Source organism: Pleurodeles waltl, chromosome 5 (genome assembly GCF_031143425.1).
Source record: "Pleurodeles waltl isolate 20211129_DDA chromosome 5, aPleWal1.hap1.20221129, whole genome shotgun sequence".
Classification (NCBI taxonomy): Eukaryota; Metazoa; Chordata; class Amphibia; order Caudata; family Salamandridae; genus Pleurodeles; species Pleurodeles waltl.
In genome coordinates this window covers 465,008,433-465,034,955 of record NC_090444.1, presented here as the reverse complement: position 1 = coordinate 465,034,955, position 26,523 = coordinate 465,008,433, and the positions used below count along the sequence as shown (strand labels likewise).

Genomic DNA, 26,523 nt, shown 5'->3' with positions numbered 1-26,523 from the left:
ATTTTGAGAGTTCCAGAGCCCAGTGACCATTGCAATGGAAGGTTTGTGGCCATGATGATGAATGATCAGGGTGTTAGGATAGACATTTTTACAGTTTATGGGCCAGAGTCTTTGATCATCATGACTTAGGCCTACTGTTGAACCTCTGTGGGTGAGTAGACCATGTAATAATAAGAATTAGGGGGGTTAGGGTTAAATTAATTGAGAAGAGTGAGTGTAGCTACAATTCACTGAAAAGGATGCAATAGAGAATGGATATTAAAGCCGACGGGAAGTGCTGTAAAGGTGGAACTAAGCTGAAGGGTAGCTCAGATTGCAGAACATTGGTGAAATGTGAAAACCATTAGTTTATAGATTATTTTTGCATCGACTTTAACAGAACCGAATCCATCCTCCCAGTCAGACTTCTCTGGAACATTTCACATTCTGTTGGCTAGACTAAAATACTTAATTCTGTTCAAGAAGTATTTCAAAAGCTGAGAAACAGAGATCACTTGATGAGAAATACCTCACCCTATAGAGACAAAACATAGGATTCATATCAAACTACTCACTTTTGGTTTCTCCTTCAGTCTCTTTATACAGCTGTGTGCAGGCTGACTTTGCACAACCTACTGCAGCCAAAGTCAAGCTGGAACATGCACACATTTCTAAAGTTCATAATTAAAGTCATATTTGAATCAGAGCAATTGCAAACATGAAAGTGAGATGCATATTTGGGAGTGTATTATTTCTCAAGGTCCTATTGATAACACAGTATTGACCACAGCAGTTAAATTCATAGATCATATCACAAAGGATATTCCTAAAAGCTGTCATTTCATTCCTTCCAAAATATTAATGAATCTCAACCTTCTTCTTGCTGCCATACCTTCTTCCTGCAGCGTCTTTTTTCAGAACTAATCGAATGTTTTTGTCTTTGCCTTGTTTTTTGATGTGTACTTATATATGCTTCTGTTTTGCAGGTTTGCAGCGTTGAGTTCGACAGGAAGGATATAATAATGAATAAACTGGTGGCCACTTCATTAGAAGGGAAATTTCATGTTTTTGACATGAGAACCCAGCATCCAAACAAAGGCTTTGCTTCCCTTGTAGAAAAGGTATACAAAACTAAATAATTTTAGTATCTTTCTTTATAGTGTGCCTACATAAAGATGGGTTTCAGTTAGATGAATTTTACAAACTTCGATCTGCAAGTACTATAGTGAGTTGAGGCAACGTAGGATTTTTGTTGTCCTTAAAGTGATAAGAACCTGAATGAAGCTGAGTGAAGAAGGAGGTTGGCCAGTAAGGTCAAGAACCGAGAAGGATCTATCAAAAATGTATTGCCTACAGTATCCACATAACCTCAAAAGCACGAGGTATTGGGACTAAAGAAGTGGATTAGTTTGATCTTCACAACGATTTAGAGGTATGGGGGGTGCTTGACCTGTGTATAATCCACAGCTCCTTAAACTAAATCCTAGAGAAGATGGGGAATAACATGGAGGTGTCAGAGGCAAATCTGTGGACCTACTAGTAATTTCTAAAATACTTCTTGATATCTCGAAAAATTATTGGGAAACAGTGGTAACAGGAAATCCAATAGTTCAGTCATACACCTGCAAGCACAGAAAGTTCCTGACCCGCTCAGATTACATGAGGCAGAAAATCCACTGTGAAGTCTTCAGATAGAAAAACAGGCAAACTGCAGAAATCTGCAGGTCGATTGAAAGTATAGAATTAATGGTGACCCTGGGGTTCTTAACAACTTCTACCAGTTGATAGAACAGGGTGCAGAAGATAGGACTGACATAATGCCATAATCAGCGGTGATAAATGTTTTGTCAGTGCTTATTTTACTCCACTGCTAGCCCATCCTATCTTGATTGTCCAAAATAGGCGAGTGAATGTTGCTGGAGCTGTACCCAGGTCTACGTTCAGCTGGAAGAGAACCTTCTGTCAGCTTACATATGCAAGTGAAAGCCTCAGTTTCTCATAAAGTGGGAAAGACGTTGCTGGGAAGCTGAGGGGATCCCCGGGGCACTCTGCCTGAGAGCGCCGAATGCAGGAGGAGCAAGTGGATATTACCAATACATGAGTGACTAGTGAGCAATGATGGAAAACTGTAGTACTGAAGTACTGTATTTCCCTACCTAATCTCTTGAAGGAGATTAAGCTCAATAGCATGGTCTTTGGTTATGTCCAAAAGGACTATGGCATATCCAATTCTAATCTTGGATCACTCAGGACGGCTCAGGGGACAGTAGAAGTTCCTTGGAGGGGTAGAGTCCAACTTATTGAGGACTAAAATAAGGTAAAGTCTTTAAAGATCTATATTGATTTCCCAATTCGTACAATTTAGCATATCATTCTACCATTGACAAGGTATTTTGGAAGCTGGATTAAGCATACATATTTCATCCGTGCAGCCCTATTCTAAGGAGAAATGCTTGCACTGTGTTTTTTATTATTGGTCTTACTTGATGCCCCAGTGAACCAGTTTCTCTTAAACCAGATAACTGGTACATAATATGGCTGTTTCCCTCAACTAGTAACAGCATAGAATTTCCACTTCCTGCATATCTCTGAAATTTGGGGTCAGCCCCCTACAACAGTTGTAAGTTACATCTTTCACTGCCCAAATCCATCCCCATTCCTGTTACCCCACCATCACACAAATTCTAATTTCGTCTAAGTGCTCTCATTGTCCCTGTGAAAGTATGACGGAAGGAACTCGCACTAAAGCAGCAAAGTGGAGCATGTACATCCAGAACCAAAGACCGTTCTTCGTTCATTATTGTTGTGCGCATGACCATATGTTAAATCTGAGTGATAGGTTTTGTGTGAGGAGCAATGAGCATGCACACTGCAAACTGAATTACCCCGAAGCACTCCCAGAATTGTGACAGACACAGGCCATGAGCCACAGGGGCTTAAAGTGTTTGCCCACAATTGGGGGGGTGCCTGAGAGCCCGGCAGAAAGATGGCCACCATCTAGTGATGCTCCACCGACTGTTGAATCAGTCCAGCAGTAATTCGCAGTGCTAGGGCATACACAGGCATGATGACAGCTGGGCTCTTTGTTTCCTCGCCGGGCGGCCCTTGTTTGGCTGAACGCACCTGACCTCTTTCACCGTGCTGAGCCTGGACTGCGCTCTCAATGTGGCCTTGTAGGCCGCTGCTTTAGCAGAGAGACCCTTCCCCTCTTGGTTGCAGGAAAGGTTGACATCAGTCCCTGGAGAAGGCTACAGAGTCTGTGCTGAAAGTGACTAGGCCCAGCCCTGAGACCTCAGGTGTGCTTGGGTTGTGGAGGGGGCCAGGCATGACGCAGCTTCCACGCTCCTGGGAGGTTCTGCCTGCAGCTCCCTTGCCTCAATCTGGAGGCGGGTGCCAGGTGGATCTGGTGGGAGGTGCCATCTGGAGATGTCTGACCCAGCCCGCTTGGGATAACTCACTGCCTCAGGTGACTATTCTTGCTCTCGGATATTTGGGGTGATGGCTTGTGCGTTGGGGACGATCCTGGACTGTAAGTTCCCCTTCCTTGCGCTCAGAGTTTGGGTATCAACTGTGATGCCTGCTGGAACCCTACAACCCCACTGCCCCCTGCCCCCAGGTTGGGTCTGCTCCTGCCCCCGGTCGTCTCTGCCACGGGACCCATGGTGAGTCAGGACCTGGTGGTGTGGGGGACGGAGACAGAGGTATGAGGGACGACAGCCCCATGTATTGCTGCTGCCTGGAGATGTGAACTGCATTGCTCCCCTGGGCTTCTGTGAGGTGTTGTGAGGCTAGATATTGGTATCCTCTCTTACCCCTGGCTCAAGGTGATGACTGGTTCTGCTTGTGGCCTCCCAGTCCTGGGCATGTGGACATAAGGAGAGGCGAGATTCACCTCCTCAACAAGGGCAGTGAGGACCGTCGGCAATCTAAACTGGATTTTGATGGCAAAAGGCAATTGGATATGACAGATCCGGACTAAGGCTCCTGCCGAACCGACTCCGGGGCTGAGTATGCAGGACCTCGACATCAAGGAGATGCTGGTCGATGTGAAAAACTGCCTATGCATCAATGACACCAAAATAGACTTACGGACCAGTACAATTGACCGCATTAAAGAGTTACTCTAAGTGTGACGACCACCTTGACCACCTGCAAACACGCATTTCCGATTTGGAAGACTCGCACGCCACCACTAGCGAACATCTCCTCCGCATGGAGGAAGGGCTGGAGGTCATCAAGCTAAAAAAAATTAGGACCTCGAGGTGCGCTCTAGGTCCAACACCCTCTGTATTTTAGGAGCCCTTGAGTCAAACGTCAACGATAAAATGGAAACCTATATTGAACACATGCTCCACTCCCTGTTCGGGTACACTCTCACCGGTCTTCATTGTTGAGGGCGCATACCGGGCACTGGGCCCGTGTTCTTCACCTGGTGCACTGGCAAGACCCATTGTGGCTAGACTTCTTAACTACAGTGCCACATGATTAGACTTGCCAGGGAGCTACGCACCGTTCACCATAAGGGGAGTAACATTTCTTTGTACCCCAAATTCATCCTCGTGGTGCAGGCTGCCCGCTGGGAATTCTTACCAGTGAAATGCCTCCTTTCAAAATCTGAGGTAGTATACCCCCCTACTCTATCTGGCCTGATTGCACATTCATCTCGGTTTCAAGCAGCATTACTTCACAGACCCCAAGGCTGCTATGAAATTCTCCCAGAAGCTGGTAAACACTAAAAACAAATTCCCCATCAGATCCTGCATCTACTGAAGACAGTCGCCTCTGTGATAATGATTAGTTGCCCAGGTGCTGCCACCCTGAGATATACCATGCTGTCCGCGGCGGATGTGTGTGGGCCTCTCCAACCTTGGAATATACCTACGCAGCTTTGTTAGTCTCTCCTGACATGGGTGTGGATACCTGGCTTGGACTTGGGCTACTGGCTCCACCTGTCCTGAGTGTTTTGCTTCCTGCACCGGCCCCTGTATGGGGTTCTTCTCCTGTTCCTTCGGCCACCTGGTCAGTTGTCGACTTGGTCGTTCACTTGGTTCTTTGTCACCCCGATGGATGTTTCCCATTGTGCTGTGCTGTTACTGGGACATGGGCTTAGGTGGCGGGTGGGATAGAGCTTTTCAACCAGTTTAGCGGGTTGAAGTGGGGGTGGTAGGTGGGATCTTTGTTGTTTTCCTAGTTTGACTTGCATGCCTTACACTCCATAAGAGAGACTCCCCAAGCCCCTAACAGATACACCAAAGCATCACATGCCCCCTCCCCTCGAGAAATGCGACTGATTTACTCCCTTATCCCCCAATCACAGATGACATCAATCAAATGCTTGACCTGGAATATTCGGGGACTCAATGACAGGCACAAAGCACGCCTAGTGCACGCATAGCTCAACAGATACCACACAGATATCTGCTTTTTCCAAAAGCTCCATTTGACCCTGGTGACTGTCCCTCATCTCCGGTCTGGATGGATTGCGGAGATGCTTGCCTCCCTATACTCTTAACTATGCTCAGGGTACAGCTATGCTTCTTTACAAAGGGTTACACTGGCACTCACGATAGGCTCTACGAGACAAACAACAGATTTTTAATAATACTTTGCATGTTGCATAATCTCCCAGTGATCCTAGCCTTGATCTACGTGCCAAATACTGATTCCCGGAATTCTTTGTGGAGGTCTTGTGCTTAATTATTACGATGGGCTCTGGCACAGCTATATGGGGCGGGGATTTTAAAGTATTTCTAGATCACGCTGTGGATAGATCCATCGACACTAAGTGGCCCCATCCGTGTGCAGCTGCTCAGCTTCATTACGCTTATGTGTGATAACTCTCCCCAGGATGTCTGCCGCTTGCGTCATGCCAACAGGACTTAGGGCACCTGTATTACTTCCACAAATAACACCAGGTTCAGAATAGACTACTGGCTGCTTATGTGGGACGCCCTCACTTAGACCACAAATGCTATGTTACTCACCTCTCTAGAATTCTTTCCAATCACACATGGACAATAATCCCCTCCCCACGCTCCAAAGTCCTTCCCCTAGAGATTAGCTCCACGCGCCCTTAGAGATGGTGTCTTCCGTTATAAAATTCGGACGGCCATCCTTGACTTCTTTGTACACAACAAGGTCTTGGTTACCTCCCCGTCCACTTTTTGGGAGGCATTTAAAGTTGTCATCTGGGGCATTTGCATAGCATAGCATAGCAAAGCATGGCCATCCGTATGCAACTCTCCACATTTGAAACAGATATACGCACACTTGGGTTAGAATTCTTCGGAACCAGAACATCAGACACTTGTGCCATCCCAATACGAGGAGGAGGCAATTAGAGAGCCTGTCTAGCTCAACAGGGAGGCAGGGCGAGGTGCTACAGTGAGGGAAACATTTCGGTAAGACCCTGATGAGCCTTCTCCATAAGCCATGGATTAGCTCGCAAATTATGGAACTCAACAATGACGAGCAGTTAGCTCATATGAAACCTGACAAGATCAGGTCATGACATCCTTCTACTCTGATTTATACCATACCTATACGATTCCAGACACGGTGATCCATGATGCTTTTTTTTAAAACACTCCAACTTCTCTGGCTAGACTATGTGCATTGCATGTGCCTTGATGCCCCCTTTACGGTGTTAGAGATAATTCTGGTAATTCAGAGCATGCCAGGGAACAAAGCGACAGGCCTGGATGGGCTCATCACATCCTTTTACAAGGAATATGCCTCACTCCTAGCTCCCCACCTACTTGCAGTGTGTAATGACTCTGTCTCTGGGCCAGTTACCACTTTCCTTGTGTAAAGAGGTCATTGTACCCATACTGAAACATAGCAAGCCAGCTAACCGGTGTGACTCTTATAGACCATTGCCCATAAGCCTGGTGCTGGGGATGCTGTACTTGCTGTAGTTGTCAACTGTGCATTCATTTCTCTTCCTCCTTTTCATTGTCATGTGATGCTACTACGTATGTGAGACATGGGTTTTGTATTGCCCCTTCCCTTCCCCTACAACGCCCCCCTTGTTTTTTGTTTAAAATGCCAATACATACAATTTAAAAAAATGTTTTGCGCACGATCAAGGAAAGTTTGGAGCATTCATGCGTTCTCTTTGAGAAGGCAGCAAAGCTGCCTTATCTGTGGCTGAGTAGTAGTACTCTCTCCCCTGAAAGACAGTTTTTCTGCTTGCCTTCCAAGTAGGCATCAGTGCTGCCAGTCATGTAGCGAAGTCATTTTGTTGCTTTTCATGTGAGGGGGCTGGCTGTAGTGCTGCCTACCCAGTGTGGCGGCAGGGGTGTGTCTGCTTTGTGAGCGAGCAATAATGGTGTGTGTCCTGTGATGGAACGTTGTTCTGCCTGTCTTGAGTGGACCTGTGCTGCCAGCTCTGTAGCTAGGGAAGCAGGGTTACTGCCTGTCCTGTGATGAACATTGGTGCTGCCTACTCTGGAATTGAGGAAACTAAGGTGCTACCTGTCCTGTGAGGGGGTAAAGGGACCAGCACTGCTATTGAGGGTTGAGCTGCCTGTTTTATGAGGAAACCGTGATGCGCCTTCTCTTTAAAGAGACACCCCTGTGAGGGGCAGCTGTGTCCGAGGAAGAAGTGGTAGATGAAGTGGAAGGACCTCCTGAACCACTGTTACTTTTGATCTCTGCTCCCATTTGCTAGTTGCCTCTCTCTCACCTGCAGTGGTGGTGCTGGTTCAGCATTAGTGATAACAGAACAGGCCTTACTGAAGGGTCAACTCAGTGTATCTCCCCAATGCTCCAGAGAAAACATCTGTAAGTGGTGAAACATGAGTAAAATCAGAAACGCAGAGGTAAGAGTTAGCCGCTCTGCCCCTTTCTTTGTCTCAAGGTGATGGAGTCTGGTCTATCATGAACAAAGAGTTCTTAAATGGGTGCATCCACATATCATAAAAGCACCATTTGTGGTAAAAGAAACTCTTGCTTGTACCTAACGTTCAAGATCTTGTGAGCAAGAAATCCTCTTACAGACCGGCTACAGTGGAAGAAATTTGGCCCTAAAAGCAAGCCTAAATAATTCGAATTCAGTGAAAATCTACGGATGTTTAAATGTGGGGCAAGGGATACTTGTATTGTTTATTATCAAAGAAAATGAGATGTGGAGGCCCTGATTACGTTGATGTGCACAAGACGGATGAAATTTCAGCTGGTCAAGTAGGACATTTAAAAAGGTGGAAAAACCTCAGATGCTAAACATGAACTATGTCATATTTTTGGGAGCAGTTAAGCAGTCTAAAATGGTGTGGCGCTGTACACCACTTGTAGGGGTCCCACGAAAGATAAATGACAAAGTAGCTGACAGGTAAGTGATGGTTTTGAGAGTGTTTGTTGAGGAAGTGCTAGGGCAGTGTTTGATAAACTACTGAACTAAAATATCATATATTGCTTTTGATTGGCATAAATATATTTTCTCATACAGGGAGTGCAGAATTATTAGGCAAGTTGTATTTTTGAGGATTAATTTTATTATTGAACAACAACCATGTTCTCAATGAACCCAAAAAACTCATTAATATCAAAACTGAATATTTTTGGAAGTAGTTTTTAGTTTGTTTTTAGTTTTAGCTATGTTAGGGGGATATCTGTGTGTGCAGGTGACTATCACTGTGCATAATTATTAGGCAACTTAACAAAAAAAAATATATACCCATTTCAATTATTTTTCATTACCAGTGAAACCAATATAACATCTCAACATTCACAAATATACATTTCTGACATTCAAAAACAAAACAAAAACAAATCAGTGACCAAGATAGCCACCTTTCTTTGCAAGGACACTCAAAAGCCTGCCATCCATGGATTCTGTCAGTGTTTTGATCTGTTCACCATCAACATTGCGTGCAGCAGCAACCACAGCCTCCCAGACACTGTTCAGAGAGGTGTACTGTTTTCCCTCCTTGTAAATCTCACATTTGATGATGGACCACAGGTTCTCAATGGGGTTCAGATCAGGTGAACAAGGAGGCCATGTCATTAGATTTCCTTCTTTTATACCCTTTCTTGCCAGCCACGCTGTGGAGTACTTGGACGCGTGTGATGGAGCATTGTCCTGCATGAAAATCATGTTTTTCTTGAAGGATGCAGACTTCTTCCTGTACCACTGCTTGAAGAAGGTGTCTTCCAGGAACTGGCAGTAGGACTGGGAGTTGAGCTTGACTCCATCCTCAACCCGAAAAGGCCCCACAAGCTCATCTTTGATGATACCAGCCCAAACCAGTACTCCACCTCCACCTTGCTGGCGTCTGAGTCGGACTGGAGCTCTCTGCCCTTTACCAATCCAGCCACGGGCCCATCCATCTGGCCCATCAAGACTCACTCTCATTTCATCAGTCCATAAAACCTTAGAAAAATCAGTCTTGAGATATTTCTTGGCCCAGTCTTGACGTTTCAGCTTGTGTGTCTTGTTCAGTGGTGGCCGTCTTTCAGCCTTTCTTACCTTGGCCATGTCTCTGAGTATTGCACACCTTGTGCTTTTGGGCACTCCAGTGATGTTGCAGCTCTGAAATATGTCCAAACTGGTGGCAAGTGGCATCGTGGCAGCTGCACGCTTGACTTTTCTCAGTTCATGGGCAGTTATTTTGCGCCTTGGTTTTTCCACACGCTTCTTGCGACCCTGTTGACTATTTTGAATGAAACGCTTGATTGTTCGATGATCACGCTTCAGAAGCTTTGCAATTTTAAGAGTGCTGCATCCCTCTGCAAGATATCTCACTATTTTTGACTTTTCTGAGCCTGTCAAGTCCTTCTTTTGACCCATTTTGCCAAAGGAAAGGAAGTTGCCTAATAATTATGCACACCTGATATTGGGTGTTGATGTCATTAGACCACCCCCTTCTCATTACAGAGATGCACATCACCTAATATGCTTAATTGGTAGTAGGCTTTCGAGCCTATACAGCTTGGAGTAAGACAACATGCATAAAGAGGATGATGTGGTCAAAATACTCATTTGCCTAATAATTCTGCACTCCCTGTATTGCAGTTTCATTATTTTGGCTACATTAATATTCTCACGTGCCCTTTTCTATTTAATTTTGGGTTAGTTACGACAAAGATAGTCAAGAAATGACAATGGTTTATATATTAATAGACCATCTTAAATGGGGCGTAGACGTGTGTTCTGCTAAATGTTGGGTGGTAGAAAGACAAACTCATTAAGTAACCTGGGTGTTGAAAGTTTGTCTGCTGAAGCAATAAGGTACGCTGATTGGACTGATCCAAAGTGGTACAAGCACAGACTAATTTCTTTTATTGATAAGTTAACTAATGGAAGAAATTAGTAGCAACATTAATGCACATTATTGAACAAAATGTATTCTTGTTTCATTTAGGCTCACAAATCCACCGTTTGGCAAGTTCGCCACCTGCCACAGAACAGAGATATATTCATGACAACAGGAGGAGCTGGGAGTCTGCATCTTTGGAAGTAGTGAGTACTCCACTTTAACATAATATATCTGTAACTCTGAAGTGCTTTCATTAAAATGTAAAATACAAAAAAGTATGGGCCTGGTGTATTAAAGAGGTTTGGCCATTTTGTGTGTGTGAGGAAATCCTTGATAAATAGGGCCAAAGTAATTTGCTTTGCCCATCTTACAAACTGGCCACCTCCCACCACTGCTCAGTAAAACTTAAGCATGTGCCGTCACTGGAGGGTGTTCACTTGTGATAGTCTCTTCACCGGCTCTGATCGTATTCACTCACCACTGCCACGCTACAGTGAGAACAGGAAGCAGCAGGAACAAATTGGTTGTTAGGGCCTCCACCCCAGCGCACTCATCTCAAGACTCCGAGATGGCGTGTATGCTCAGGCTGGTGCTAAAATACTGCAATCTGTGGCACCTTTGGTTCCAAGTGCACTTAGTGCATACCTGCCAGGTACTGACTGATATCTTTGTGCAGTCCATAAAATGGATACAATCACTCTAGTTGCTAAACAGGTTGAACTCTGCGGACCTCATGGTGCCGAATGGTAATATGAATTTGCTTAGCCCTAGGCACAGGCCTTACAGCCTCCAAGCACTACCATGCTTGTGTAGTCCGACCCAGCAATTACAGTCTCTGAGCACCATCATGCTGTTGTAGTTTTTGGCCAAACAAGCAACAGTGTAAAAATTGAGACACTGTATTTTGGCTATTTGTCTTCACCTTGGTGCATAGGGCAATCTCCGAGTACTCCTAACAGGAGGAGAAACCTTGCATCAGTGAGCTCAAAATAGTATTGGACTCCTGTGGTTCCAGGTTTAACAGTAATACTAGTCGCAAAGATTGCTTAGTTGCCATTGAGTTCCACAAACCACGGACAACAGGCCTAACCCATCTGAACAGTTTTATAAATGCCTGTCTGTTTCTCAGCAACTTTCAGACTGGTTTATATGCAAGACCCAGCAGACATTCAACAAGTTCTTTATAATGCCTTAGTTTATTGATGGTGATGCTGATGCTTGCTTCTTGACCATGTTTGTTCTCTCTGGAGCTTTTGAGACACTGGACCATTGGGTGCTTTTTTGCGCTTTATGCTCCCGTATGGATATGAAGGGAGCAGTCTTGTACCATTTTTTATTCTCTCGTGGACTAGCAATGGCATTTTATTAGAAATTGCTCCTTAAGGTCTACTTGCCTTTTAACAACCTCAAGGGTGCCCCCAGGGTTCATTCGTGCGCTCAGCCATTTAAAAACAATTCTATGTGGAGCTAATGGCAGGTGTAGTAACTAACTACAACAAAGCTGTCAGCAGTTTGAGATGCGTCTACATGAAAGTGTGCATTTTGGAAGGTTCATCCTGGATGTACTTTGGAGTATGGTTATCTCCAGTCTCACCACCCCTCGGTCTCAAGACTCATTTGGAGTTTCTTGTTGCAGGAAAGGGACTGGAAAATCTTCTGCTTTGCAAGAGCAAAAAAGTGGAAGCCCATCTGTAAGTGCACCTTTCGACTTGGGCTTTTTAAAAGCCTGCTGGTCCTTACTACTCCTTTTCTTCCCTTTTGGTTTTTCATACATCTTTTTTCACAAAGTTTAGACATCATCTGATGGACTACCACCTTTCACACCCTGCGTCTTCATTTGCCTGCCTCTTACCGCTAGCTTCTGGCAGTGCAGCTCATATCAGTTTTGGAAGTCAGATACACTGGCTGCACTCTCTGCGACTAGCGCTCTTTCCAGGCCTATTAAAAATGTTTCTTTGGTGGCAATCTATTTGCAGTCTCCTTGCAGTCTGTATCAGTTTATAATACAGATTTCGCGAAGACCTAAATAGTCTTGGCCCTTGTTTTCAAAGGTCCCGTCCTTAATCATTGAGTTAACTCTGAGGTGTCACCAGGCACGTAGAGTATTAGAATTGGATCTGATGCGTCATTGTTATTTGTTTGCTGTCCTATGGTAGAACATGTGATTTATGTACCCCACTAGAATGTAAACATTTTAGTAAATAGGAATGCATTGTACGTTTATGTTGATGCACTTTTTATTTATAGCTGCGTTCCTGGTCTAATCCCATCACCTCTTTCCCTGAAATTATCATTTGGCCTGAATTCACGGATGATTTCACGTAGATGCATTGCCAGTCTAATTCGACTGAGATGCTCAATTTTCCTATAAAGTCTAATCGCCCTCGACTTGCCACAGAGTTACCTAGTGATTTGAGTCTGACAACACTTTGAGTCTGATTTAGAACTTGGCAGATGGGTTACTCTGTCACAACGGTGATGCTGAAATCTAAATCCCAATATATCCAATGGGATTTAGATATCATGGGCCATCCATCACTGTTGTGACTGAATAACCTGTTCTCTAAGTTCTAAATCAGGCCCTTAGATTCATAAAATGAAAAACAAAATTGGGCACCAAAACGGGGAGAAAATGATTATTAAAAAAATAGCTAGGTTTAAAATACAGGTCGAATTTTGTTATGTTAAAACATTTAAAGTACAAAATATAATTAATCATACAAGTACTAGAAATATGTCCATCTGCTTGTAGTTATTTTAAGTAAAATGTATTTATGACCAACTGGAGTACGTTTGTTTCATGTCATTTTGAAGGCCTCAACCACAGTGGTTCATAATGGGGCCACGCCTCTTGATCTCCTTTGTTCACCCGTTGTATTTTTGAACGCCATTTGTATCAGAATTACTTACGAAGATAAATGGGCACAATCTAGTTTTATCTGTCAGTCGTCTTGCAGCTCTAACTTCAGCCCCTTGGTCATTATCGCCTCTCTTTTTTGAGTGGTAAACAGCTCTCTAGCTTTATATATCAGAATTTGTGCAGCACTCTGATTTCAGCCCCTTGTCATTAACTCCTCTTTCTTTTGAGTACCTGACAGATTGTTCACAAAGGCAAGAGTATCCAACCCGTAGACTGAGCTTTTAATAAACTTTGTATACTCCATGGACCTCATGGTTCCCATTGATTTGATATGTAAGTATTTGTGTGCTCTCTGCCGTAGGCATTGCAGTCAGACCTATTGTAGTCTGATCAAGCCATTACCTTCTTTTGGTACATTCTTGCTGATGTGGTGTGCTGGCAAAGGATCAACAATTTAAGTGGCTTAAAACAATGAATATTCACACCAGTGAATATGAACCCTTTCATAAGGACGTTAATTGGATGTTTTGTCCTAGTGATACAACATGAATCACAGGTATATTTTTAATTATACTATTTTTTGTGGTGTTTCCTGAGTCATGTTTTTCAACATTACTGACACATATAAACCCGTCATGTCATTACTCACTGGGTTACCTATGTTGGTGTTTGTTGCACAACAGATATCACGTTCTGAGGATTCATTGCTTTTAAATATTACATGTCTTAGTTATGCAGGCCTGTGCATTGGCAGTCTCAGTACAGGTGACTTGTTTTAACCATACAGATGTGTCCTCTTCTGGAATGAGCACTTAAGCTACTACATGTTAGTTCAGAAGGAGACATTTACTCATCCTTCTGTGGGTATGAACCATCTCCTCTTATTCCTTTCTAGTGAGTATCCAACACAGCGCACACAGAAAGATTCTGACGGTGTGGAGATGGGAGTCACAGGATCTGTCGCTCTTCTACAGAATGTAACTTTGTCCACACAGCCCATTTCCAGCATTGACTGGAGTCCGGACAAACAAGGGCTCTGTGTCTGCACGTCGTTTGATCAGACTGTGAGAGTCCTCATAGTAACTAAACTTAATAAAGTCTGAGGCGAATGAATGTCCCGAGAAAGCACCAGTGAAGTTTATAATGCATCCAACAATGTTTATTTTTTTAAGTATCTGTAAATAAAATGTTGGTTAATTTTTAACGGAAATACAATGTGTACCTACCTCCGTTGAAAGTTGGACGTTAAAGAGACCTTGTTTGTTTGATAATGAACTTGCTGCCTAGAGGAAGTACCACAAGCAGGAAACGTGTTTTCCTTTGATCCTTTGCAAATGTATCTTTCAGGCAGACGTTTACAGATGTTTGTAATAAAGCCATTATTTAATATTTTACACATCCACAGACCGCTAGGAACGTCTTGCGGTCTACTTCTTTTTTGCGTGTGTCCTTCATAATGAGTAGAGATCAAGGATTTTATGTGATAATGTAGTTCTCTATTTGTGTAACTCTGCAAATCACTTTTTTATTCCGTACATGTATGGTGGCCCATATAGTTGTCAAATTCTCAACATGCTTTCTAAGATTTCTTAACTGATATGAACCCAATATTAGAGATGGCTATAGCTGGAGAACACATTTTATTCTAAAGAAAAAGTAGCTCAGTATCTACTCTGGGCATTTGTTAAACAAACTAAGAATCAAGGTCTTGTGTTTGTTAGAATAAACCACACAATTGATTTATTAATAGCTGTTTATAGCTATTACTTATCTGATTGTAGCACTTATTGTGCTGTTCAGTGCCGAAACATACATGTCTATCTTTAATGATAATACTGTTTGTTGGGCAAAGCATGTACTAAAATAAGGTGGCAAGTAACCTAGAGGTCTTTGAGTAATCTGAAGGTGACACGTTTGAATCCTTGAAGCTTCACACAAACTCTCATCCATCAAAGTGGATTAAATTACTTGAGTTGGATAATAATTAACACGTTAGTACCTAGAGGCCAGACAGTTTATAAATATAAATGTATGTTTGATGGCACGTGTAGCTGTAGATACACATGCTCTGCATATTCCTGCCATCTAGTGTTGGGTCCAGAGTGTTGCAAGTTGTTTTTCTTCAAAGAAGCATTTTTGAATCAGGGGATCGAATGATTCCTCCTTCTCAGTGACTGCACATGGGCATAGTCTCCTTTATTAGACTGTTTTCTCTCCTCTGAGTTCGGACGTGTGTGTCTTCACTCCGTCTTTCGGATTGCTCGGGTTTTAAATCTTTCCTTCCATCTTCTCTTTATCGATGGTATCGTGTTCTCAATCACGTATTTCCATCCTCGCATTTGTCTCTACTTGTCAGTCCTGTCACCGACCGCGTGCCCTCCGAAGTGACTGCGCCTGTTTCGGGCCTACCTCACCACGCGGTACCAAAGAATATGCTGAGCCGATGGGATGGACGCTGTTTCATTTCTGCCCTCTGTGCCACTCTAAATTCCCCCATACCAACCAATATCTAGTGTGTAACTTGTGCCTCTCCCCCAATCACCAGGAAGCTACCTGCTACGCATGCAAATCTTTCCAGTCGAAGCAGACCCTTCGGGACCGAAGAGCTCGTCGGTTAGAAATTGCGCACAAGACTCCGGATTACACTCTGGCCATCTTTGGGAAGGAGAATGCCTCGGAGGAGCCGGAACAAGAGGAGGCCTTCTACATCCAGAACTCCAACTCCACAATCCGTGGGTACCGTGGCCCTTCCTGCTCACCCTAAAACTGCTAAAAAGCCCCTTACAGAGGTCACCGGACTGCCCCTCCCACCAGGCCATGGCCAGATCCGGAAACTGCTTTGGCTTCCCCGCCCTCCGGCTCAGCTTCAAAGATGGCCAAGACCACAACACCATCTTTGCCATCGAGCTCCAGCTCCTTGGTCCGAGCCATCTTGATCCTGACCTCGGCACCACATACTTCGGCTCCGAGCTGACCAGCTTCCACTTCTGCTTTGGTGCTGACAAAAGGACACCAACCAAAACCACCGAAAACAAGGGAGCCAATGCTTTTGGAGTAGAAAGACTCCAGCCAGTCTTCACCTGGTGAACCTATTTTGGCGACGATGGATGCTTGACAGCACCACCTCCATGTCCAGGAAGGTATCTCCCCCGCTGAAGAGGAAACTGTTCTTTGGGCTCTTCTACCTCTCCAAAGAAGGTCACCATGGACAAGGCTATCAGCACACCTCACAAGCCTTCTCTTCCTCCTCCTGATGCTTCTCCTCCACTGCACTTTCCTCCTCATTCACATCCCTCCTCATTCACCTCCATCACCTACTGCAGGAGATCTGACACCTCAAGGTTCCCCTATATATGTACTGGGGATGACTTGGGTGAGATACAGCAAGACCAAGATCCGTGGGACCCTCCCCACCAGAGGCTAGTACATCCTACCAACAGGTAGTAGCTTGGGCAGCTGCCTTCCATAATGTTGAGCTGCATTGCGACCCCATTGAGCACGACTTCCTGTTCGATACCTTTACATCCACAGATAGAGATATCCAGTTTCTCCCTCTGCTCCCTGGTACGCTTTGTCACACAGACTCATTTTTTAAAGAACCTATCCACAGTAGGGTTATCAACACTAGAGTAGATATGAAATATAAACCTGCTCCCTCTAACCTGCTATACATCGGATCCCAGGTCCCCCCGGCTCTATAGTGGCCACCACTGCACAGAAACGGGTCAATAGTCAGGCCACTGGGGACTCTCCTCCTCCAGATAAGGAGAGTGAAAAGCTGGATGCTGCTGGCAGAATGGTGGCTACACAGCCAGCCAATCATTGGCGTATTGCCAGTTGACAGGCCTTGCTAGCCAGATACAACCAAATGAGGTGGAGAAGCTCCTCCAATTTCTCCCAGATGAACATCGCAAAAGGGTGCAATCGATTGTTGCAGAGGGGCAAACAATCGCACATAACTCCATCCGCTGTGCCCTAGATGCTTCAGACACAGTCGCAGGAGGTATTAACACTAGTGTGTTAATAAACAGGCATGTGTGGCTGTTATGCTCTGGGTTCAAACCAGAGGTACCGCACGCAGTGCTTAATATGCCCTTCGACAAGGAGCACCTTTTCGGCCCTCAAGTGGATTCCACCCTTGTGAATGTGAAAAAAGATGCGGACACCACAGAAGTCATGGGTGCTCTTCAGTCTGCCTCTCAAAGGGCCACTTTTCATTGTCCCACATTCAGAGGTGGTTGTAACTCTACAACCTCAGAGGCATATACCTCCCACCCCAGACAACCTTCAACCTCATATTCTAGGGGTCCCTTCAGGGGAGTCTCACAACAAAACATTGATTATCTACGGTCCTGCCCCCTCTTCCCCACCCCCCAACTCCACACCTGTCGGGGATAACTTCAAAATGTTCATACAGAATGTGTCCGCATCACTACGGACCAATGGGTCCGTTCCATTATCCAACATGGTTACTGTCTGGAGCTCATTACTTCTTGTCCAAACATTCCCTCTCTCTCTCACAGGCTATCCCACAAACACTGCACCCTTCTCAAAAAGGGGTACAGTCCCTTCTTAAAGGGGCCATCAAGCCAGTTCCATTACAACACCAGGGAACAGGAGTATACTCCGTATACTTCCTCATCCTTAAAAAGGACAGTTCTCCGAGGCCTATTTTGGACCGCAAACCATTAACCCCTTTGCTGCCAGGCCTTTTCCCCCTCAGGTGCCAAGCCCGTTTTTGGCTGTTTGGGGCAGATCGCGCTTAGGCACTCATAACTTTTTGTCCACGTAAGCTACTGACGCCAAAGTTGTGTCCTTTTTTTTTTTTTCCCAACATCCTAGGGATTCTAGCAGTACCCAGAGTTTGTGGGTTCCCCTGAAGGAGACCAAGAAAACAGCCAAAATACATCAAACATTTTGTGTTTTTTCAAAAAAATTGGAAAAAGGGCTGCAGAAAAAGGCTTGTGTTTTTTTCCCTTGAAAATGGCATCAGCACAAAGTTTGGGATGCTAAAATCACCATCTTCCCAGCTTTCAGGAACAGGCAGACTTGAATCAGAAAACCCAATTTGTCAACACAATTTTGGCATTTTTCTGGGACATACTCCATTTCTACTATTTTTGTGTGCTTTCAGCCTCCCTCCAGTTAGTGACAGAAATGGGTGTGAAACCAATGCTGGATCCCAGAAAGCTAAACATTTCTGAAAAGTAGACAAAATTCTAAATTCAGCAATGGGTAATTTGTGTAGATCCTACAAGGTTTTCCTACAGAAAATAACAGCTGAAATAAAATAAAATATTGAAATTGAGGTGAAAAAACAGCCGTTTTACCCTGTAACTTTTTCCTGTGATGTCAGATTTTTTAAAGCAATATACCGTTACGTCTGCAGGACTCTTCTGGTTGTGAGGATATATAGGGCTTGTAGGTTCATGAAGAACCCTAGGTACCCACAGCCAATAAATGAGCTGCACCTTGCAATGGGTTTTCATTCTACAACGGGTATACAGCAATTCATTTGCTGAAATATAAAGAGTGAAAAATAGTTATCAAGAAAACCTTTGGGCAGATGGGGTAATTACCCTTGAGCCACACCGGGCGGGGGGGGGGGGGGGGCGAAAGTCTACTAGATGCCAGGGAATAAAAATAAAAAATAGTGGTGTGGTAGCTACCAATTAGTATGGGCCTGGTAATGCCCACACCCCAGCTGAAGGGGGTAAAAGTCTTTCAGCTCTCCCCCAGCACACTAAAACATCTTATCCCATGGCAAGCAAGAGGACATTTGATTATTTGGGGTTTTAGTTTTACAGTTGGGCCATGAGAGCTTGGCTAACTCTCAAAATTGTACCACTTGAAATTGTGAGGACTGCATTTTTTGGACTTTGGGACACTGCCATGTAGAAAAATCCACAAGACCTAGACACATCTGAAAACTAAACATCTGGGTGATTCCAAGGAGGTGTGCTTCACATGCACCCCGCACCATTTTCTTACCCACAATGCCCTGCAAACCTCAAACTTTGCTGGAAATCACACATTTTCCCTACATTTTTGTTATGGAACCTCCCGGAATCTGCAGGAATCCACAAAATTCCTATCACCCAGCATTGTCTCATCTAAACCGATAAAAATTCTGCTGCACTTGTCACCCTAAAATTTTTTTTTTTCAAACTGCCCTTTTGGACCTGCTTTGGTCCCCCTCAATTTCGACATGTTTTTGTCTCTTCCCTGTCACAGGCACTTGGTCCACCTATACAAGTGAGGTATCAATTTTACTGGGAGACTGAGGGGAACGTTGGGTGGTAGGAAATTTGTCCCGGTGCAGTGATCCCACACAGAAATGTGGAATTTTGTTATTTTATTTTTTTAGCTACATTTGAGATTTGCTGAGGATTCTGGGCAAGAAAACATTGGGGGATCTACTCAAGTCACACCTCCCTGGACTCCCTTGGGTGTCTAGTATTCAGAAGTGTCTGAGATTGGTTGGTTTCCCTAGATGGTTGCTGAGCCCAGGACCAAAAACATAGGTATCCCCCCCCCCCCGGGGGGGGGGCAGAAATGGCCTAAAAATAATTTGCCCCCCTGGGGAGCAGCCCTTGCCCAAGGGGCCTCTCCCCTTATGCATAGAAATAAAAATAAAAAACTCCCTGGTGTCTAGTGGGTATTTCTGCTGCCCGATCGCATTGCGATCGGGCAGCATAAACACCGAGAAAGACATGAAAGGAAAGGCCATTCCTTTCCTTTGATGCCTTTCTCGGCCCCTCCACGTGATCGGAGAAGAAATGCAAAAGCAGTTCTCCTCCAATCGGCGCTGGAAGCTGAGCTTCCAGTGCGGAGGGGCAGGCCTCTAATGAGGTCAGCGCACGAATGCGCTGATATCATCAGACGTCACGGGGCGGGGCAGGCAGGGGCGAGTGTGGAAGGGGAAGCAATTTCCCCTTCCGTCCCTGCAGTGGGGATGATGAGGCTCATGGGGGGAGCAGCCAGTCCAAGGACGTAACGGTTACGTCCTTGGCGCCTCAGTTCTACAGCCAAGGACGTAACTGTTACATTCTTGGCTGCAAAGGGGTTAAACCACTACATTCTCTCAAAACACTCTCACATGGTCACTCTTCATGACGTTATCCCACTTCTACAACAAAGGGGCTTTATGGCGGCCCTAGATCTAAAGGATGCCTACTTTCATATCCCCATCCACCCTGCACATCTCAAATACCTAAGATTTTTAATTGCAGGCAAACATTAACATTTCAAGGTCCTTCCTTTTGGACTTATCACTGCTCCCAGGGTCTTCACAAAGTGCTTAGCAGTAGTGGCCGCACACCTCAGAAGACAAAACGTACACGTTCCCATACTTGGACGACTATCTCATCAAAGCCAGAACTCTACCAGAGTGCATGCCAGTATCACACTCCGATGACAGTGGACCTCCTCCACACACTGGGATTCACAATCAATTTTGTCAAATCCATCTCCAACCTCTTCAGATACAGCCCTATCTAGTAGCTATTCTCAGTGCAGAAGTGGGGCTAGCATACCCAATCTGCCTCAGGTTCACAGTTTTCAGTCTCTTCTCCCTCAGTTTCAGGAAAATCATACATAAACAGTCAGGACCGTCATGCACCCGTTAGGGATGATGGCCTCCCGCATTCCCATTGTTCCCCATGCCAGACTCCACACGTGTCCCCTACAGCAGTGTCTGTCTTGTCAGTGGTCTCAGTCAAAGGGTCCAACTAACTGGTATATGGTAGGTCCCCACTTGTAGCAATAAATTTAGAGCAACCAATTGCCAATTATTCTTGAAAGTTCCTTGAAATATTCGAAGATACTTCTCAAAAAGTTATCCAGTTTTAAATGTATTCAGAAGAGATAGATTAATTCCATATTGTACATAATTGATTGGATCATAGGACAGAGTGAACATTCAGCCAGCCGACACGTGTTTCACCCATGGGGTGCATTCACCTGGGCTTTCTCAAGGCTGTAGAAGATAAAAGGAGTTACAAATTTAAGAAAATCTAAGAGGACAGGGACATTAGAAATTAAGAGCCAAAGAACACGAAGACGTGGGAACCCAAGGTTCGTCAGGAATAGATAAGCCTGCATGCTGTCCATATCTGTCAGTGAAAAAAGGTAAAATGATGGTTGACATTAGAGATCCATGCAGTAAGGGTGCCAAAGTATGGAGCAATTCCAGATTGGAAGTTAGAAAGGTGGTAAGAGGAAGGATAATCAAATGGTGATGTCCAAAATGAAAGTTAAAACATGAGGCCGCAAGTTGTGAACTAAATGAAGAGAAGAAAATATTATATTGAATAATTCAGATCTATAACTAGGTAGTGGTGCCAGCACCACAGAATATTAGTATACTTGGATGATCCGTCACCCTGGATTAGGGTAGTGTAAAGGGTTAAACACTAGGATAACTCACACAAGTGGATAGCATACCATAAAGATACATTTGAACCTCTAGGGATGACCTGAACAATTATTGACACAACGAATATTCTGAAAATGAGAACATAAAAAAGGGGCATGTATCTTATTTTGGAGCAATACCAAGAACTAACAATTCTAATCAAATGACAAATTGAAAACATTTTTTTTATATCTAGAAGCAAAAAAATTTTTTTGTGATGCGTAAAACATCATTTTTGCAATTGTGATTGAGTATGTGTTCATACTGGAATCCAAAAGTGCAAATTTTCCCATTAAGGTGCATCAGTGACTAGAAGCAATGGCACAATGAAGTAACTCACATAAGTAGGTGACATCCCATTATTTAGATACATTTTGACCTCTATTAATAACATAAGAAATTATTGACACAGCAAATAAGCTAATAATAAGAGCTTAAAGAAAGGACATAGCTTTAGATGTGCCGGTGCCCACAAAAAATGTTTTGCCAAAGTTTTGCGATCATTATAAACAAAACATGTTCATAATAGGGGCCTGGACTGTGTGTGTTCCAAATAGGGTTCATCAATGTCATGAATCATAACCAGGTTGCAAGAAAATAATTCTCAAACAGAAAAGAATGGGTAAAGAATAAAGTAGAAGGAAACCATATCAAGGTGTTAGACTACAAGAACAGAGCTTACTCATTTACAATTGAAACCACGAGTACGGGGAAATACAGTCAGACGTGTCCGTCGCCATTATTAGGGACGCGCTGACTAAATGGGTATTCTTTTATTACCGGCATCGCGTAAGAATGGGACAAAGAAAGAGGACTAAGAATGGGTGCCGCCATCTTGGAGGTCGCACCCGTCCTTTATTTAAAGAATAACGTGTTTCCACAGAGAGAAAGCATAAAAAAAGGACTAAGTGTGGCGCAGCCATCTTGGAGGTAGCGCCCGTCTTCTACCTGAGCAGCATGTTAGCCAAGATAGAAAATGCACCCTGAAATTTAAATTGAAAATTTTAATTAAGATTATTGGGGGGGGGAGAGAAAGGAAAGAGGAGAGAGAAAAAAAAGAAAGGAAAAAAAGGAACGAACGCCATACTTAATGGTCATAGGCAATAAAATACTGATGTCTATGAACGAAGTGAAAATAAAGAAAAAAACAGTTACCAAGGATACTAACTAATATTCAACATCAAGCAGTGAAAAAACATCAAAACGAGCACAACTAAACAAGTTATTGTGAGAGCTGCAAATTATCTAGAGAAAAAACTAAATGCAAAGTAAAAAACTAGATTCACAATTGCCCTAGAACTTCTGTCAAAATGAAAAAATTACAAAGAATTGTCATAGTGAAATACGTTTGGGTCTATAAAATACCCAAATTATACACCAAATAACTGTGTAGATAAGCATTCTGCACTAAAATAATAAAAAAAATAAACCGAGAGAAATGAAAACATTTACAGAGCATTACATCAGCCAATAATGCCATTCTGTATCCTTATTGAGTCCATGGCCAACTGTATCATAAAGGATGATTAAAAGACTTTCTTCCTGACGTAGTCGAAGTTGTAAGTTGCCCCTTCTGGGAAGCGGTTTATTTCGTCGAAGACCACAGAAGGTGAATATGCGATCTTCAGGGTGAGATTCATTAAAGTGTTCCACAAGTGGCGCCCTGAGATCAGGTTTTTGTATGTTTCTAAAGTGTTCTTGTATTCTTATTTTTAGTGGTCGAGTGGTACTTCCTATGTAGACTTGATGACATGGACACTTAATTAGGTAGACCACGTTAGTACTTTCACAATTAATAAAGTCACTTATTTTATGTTGATGGTCATTAATTAGAATCGTTATGGATTTAGAAAGGCCAAATTTTCAGATACAACATTTACTGCAGGTAAAGAAACCATTGGGTCTCGGGAGCAATCGTGTCTGAGGAGGTTTGACCTGAAAAAACTATGGACTTAGTTTGTTCCTAAGGTTAGGAGCTCTTATAAAACCTATTTGCGGATTTTTTGTGATGTATTGATTAATGGATGAGTTATTTTGTAATAGATGCAAATGTTTCTTAAGAAGTTTACGAATTGAGTGATGACCATTATGAAACTCTGTTATAAAACGAATCGTGGATTCTGCTTAGGAAGTTGAGGTTTATTAAGCATTTTAATATGATCCATTTTACTTACTTTGACCTTCGTTGTATTCAGTAACTACTGTTTATAACCCCTGGCTGTGAGTCTCTCAATCATTTGTGTGGAAGCAGTTTCATAGTCAGAGATACTAGTATAATTCAGTCTGGCTCTCTTAAATTATCCTTGCGGGATATTACGAATGGGACTCGGAGGGTGACAGCTTGAGGCGTGGAGAATTGAGTTAGCTGCCGTCGTTTTCCGAAAGAATCTGGTTGGTAGTTTATCATTATCAATAAAGATCAAAAGGTCAAGATATTCCACTGCTAAATTGGATATTTGATATGTGATATCAATACCCCAACGGTTGGGCACTAATGACTGTAAAAACTCATTAAGTAAGTTTCTCCGGCCTTGTCAGATGAGCAGAATATCATCAATATAACGTCCCCAAAAATTATATGTTGGGAAAGATGTTCATTTTTCTCATTCCAAAGCGAGTGATTCTCAATCGCGCCCATCAAAATACAGGCATATTGTGGTGCAAATTTAGCCCCCATCGCTGTCCCTTGAAGTTGCAAATAAAATTCACCATCAAACAGCGAATAGTTGTTTTCTAAACAAAATCTTAGCATTTCCAAAATCATTAGATTGCGTTCTGTATACTTCACTGATTTGGTGGAGAGGCATTTTTTAACAGCTTCTAGGCCATCACTATGCTTGATGGATGTATACAGGCTGACCACATCAATAGTGACAAGAAGGTAGTCTGGTTGCCAATCAATATTCTGTAATTTCTGTAATATGTCTTGGGTGTCTCTAACAAAAGATGGTAAGTTACTCATAAAGGGTTGAAGTTCTTGATAAATCAGAGTGCCCAATTTGGAACAGACTGAGTTAATACCCGAAATAATGGGTCTACCCTTTGACGGATGACCTTTTTTATGGATTTTAGGATGTAAGTATAAGGTCGGAATAGTAGGAAAAGGTGGGTAAAGGGCAGTTTTTTCTTTACTAGAAATGATTTGGCGAGAGTACCAATACTCTAACATATCAGACAATCTGCGTTGGATTTCAACTGTTGGATTAGAGGTACGTTTTTTGATAACATCGTGTGTCATTAAGTTGTCTGTGTGCTTCTTGTAAGTAGTCATTAGTGTCAAGTATCACAATATTACCGCCCTTGTCCGCTTCTTTAATGATAATTTTGTTGTTATTCCTCAATTGTGAGAGGGCGGTCACTTGGTGTCTGTTAGTATTAGTAGGTAAATATTTCAGTTTTTTGCAATAGCGTCTGTATTCCTTATCAAGATCCCTAGACATAGCTGTTAAAAAAAAGATCAAGTGAGTTACCAGCCGGAAGATTTGGGGAGAAGGTAGATTTAGGCTGTAGATAAAACGGATGGTACTGATTGATTTCTATATCTAGTTCTTGTGCTAAAGAAGTGGCAGTCAGGTCAGGTTCATTTACGTTGGAGAGGTTTCGTAGTAGGCAAATTCCTTCCAGATCTTGAACAGTGAGATCACTAGTGTTTAGTACTGAAGATGGTAAAGAAGATGGAAGGGAAAACGTAGAAAAGAAGGATTTAAGTTTTAGGTGGCGAGCAAATTTAAGACGATCTATTTTGGTTTAAACAATGTTCCAGAAGTTGGTAGGACAGAAGGAAAGACCTCTATTTAGAATCTCTTTGTCAGTGGGGGAAAGGTCATGATCAGAAAGGTTAATGATCAATTGTTCGTCGAGTTTCAAGGTCTCGGAGTTTTGTTGCGTGCTCTGGTTTGTATACCGGATGTACTTGGTGCTTCTGTTGAAGTATCTTGTGGTTTTATACAGATATCTTGCAACGTGCCAAGGCGGTGTCGCCTTGCTTCCTCCGAAAATTTTACCAGGGGTCTGGTTTGTAAACGTGTTTCAGATTCATCTACAGATTCTACTTCAGATGACGGTAAGGTGTCTGAGCAACTATGTGTATCCAAAGAGGGATTTGAATCTTTGATGTCAGTCAAAGGGTCACCTGGAAGATCTATTGTTGTTAGACTGCCATACTCACCACTCTCTGCAATGGTGAAACACCACCAACCTCTTGAAAGGACGGACTTTTCTGGGCCCTTTTCTTGTCCTGTCTGTGCCTCAGGTCATTCTGGCCACAGACTCATCACTGACAGGTTGGGGAACTCACCTTCAAGACTTCACAGTACAAGGCCTTTGAGATCTCAGTCACCAATCCTTCCATATGTTATCTCAAGCTTCAGGCAGTATTTCTAGCTGAAAGCATTTCTTCATCATGTCTCTCACAAGGTTGTCTTAGTCTACACAACATGACAGCATTTTATTATCTACAGAAACGAAGGGGGACATTATCGTCGTCCCAATTGTCACAACTCTCTCAGACAATATGGAAGTGGGCTCTCCATCACCACTTTCACCTATTGGCAGAGTATCTCCCAGGAACTGACATCGACTTTGCAGACGTGCTCAGCAGGGTACAGGAACAAGTCCATGAATGGGAACTCCACCCTTAAGTCCTTCAAAAGTGCTTCCTAAAAGAGAAAACTCCTCAGATAGACCTTCTTGCCACAGCAAAAAATGCTAAATGCCCAAGCTTTGCCTCCAGGTACCCACACCCGCTATCCAAGGGCAATGCTCTATGGATTCATTGGTCAGGGATATTTGCTTACACTTTTCCACCGGTCCCTCTCATTCTGTTTCTTGTTCGGAGGATCAAGCCGACATCTTTCACCATGATCCTTGTAGCTCCCACGTGGGCGCGTCAGCCATAGTTCACCACACTTCTGGACCTCTCATTAGTTCCCCAGGAGAAGCTCCCCAACAGGCCAGACATTCTCACTCAAAATCAAGGTCAGATCAGACATCCAGACCCCAAGTCATTC

The 26,523-nt window shown here is 43.5% G+C and overlaps 1 protein-coding gene across 1 annotated transcript in view; it reads left to right on the top strand.

Annotated features, from left to right (window-relative positions):
- The window catches only part of DNAAF10 (dynein axonemal assembly factor 10), a 101,088-nt gene extending 86,775 nt beyond the window's left edge, over positions 1–14,313 (top strand). The window contains exons 6-8 of the mRNA XM_069234276.1: positions 966–1,100; positions 10,344–10,441; positions 13,994–14,313. Coding sequence (XP_069090377.1) covers positions 966–1,100; positions 10,344–10,441; positions 13,994–14,201 — 441 coding nt within the window. The 3' untranslated portion in view covers positions 14,202–14,313. The remainder of the gene's footprint in view (positions 1–965; positions 1,101–10,343; positions 10,442–13,993) is intronic.
- The last annotated feature ends 12,210 nt before the right edge of the window (positions 14,314–26,523 follow it).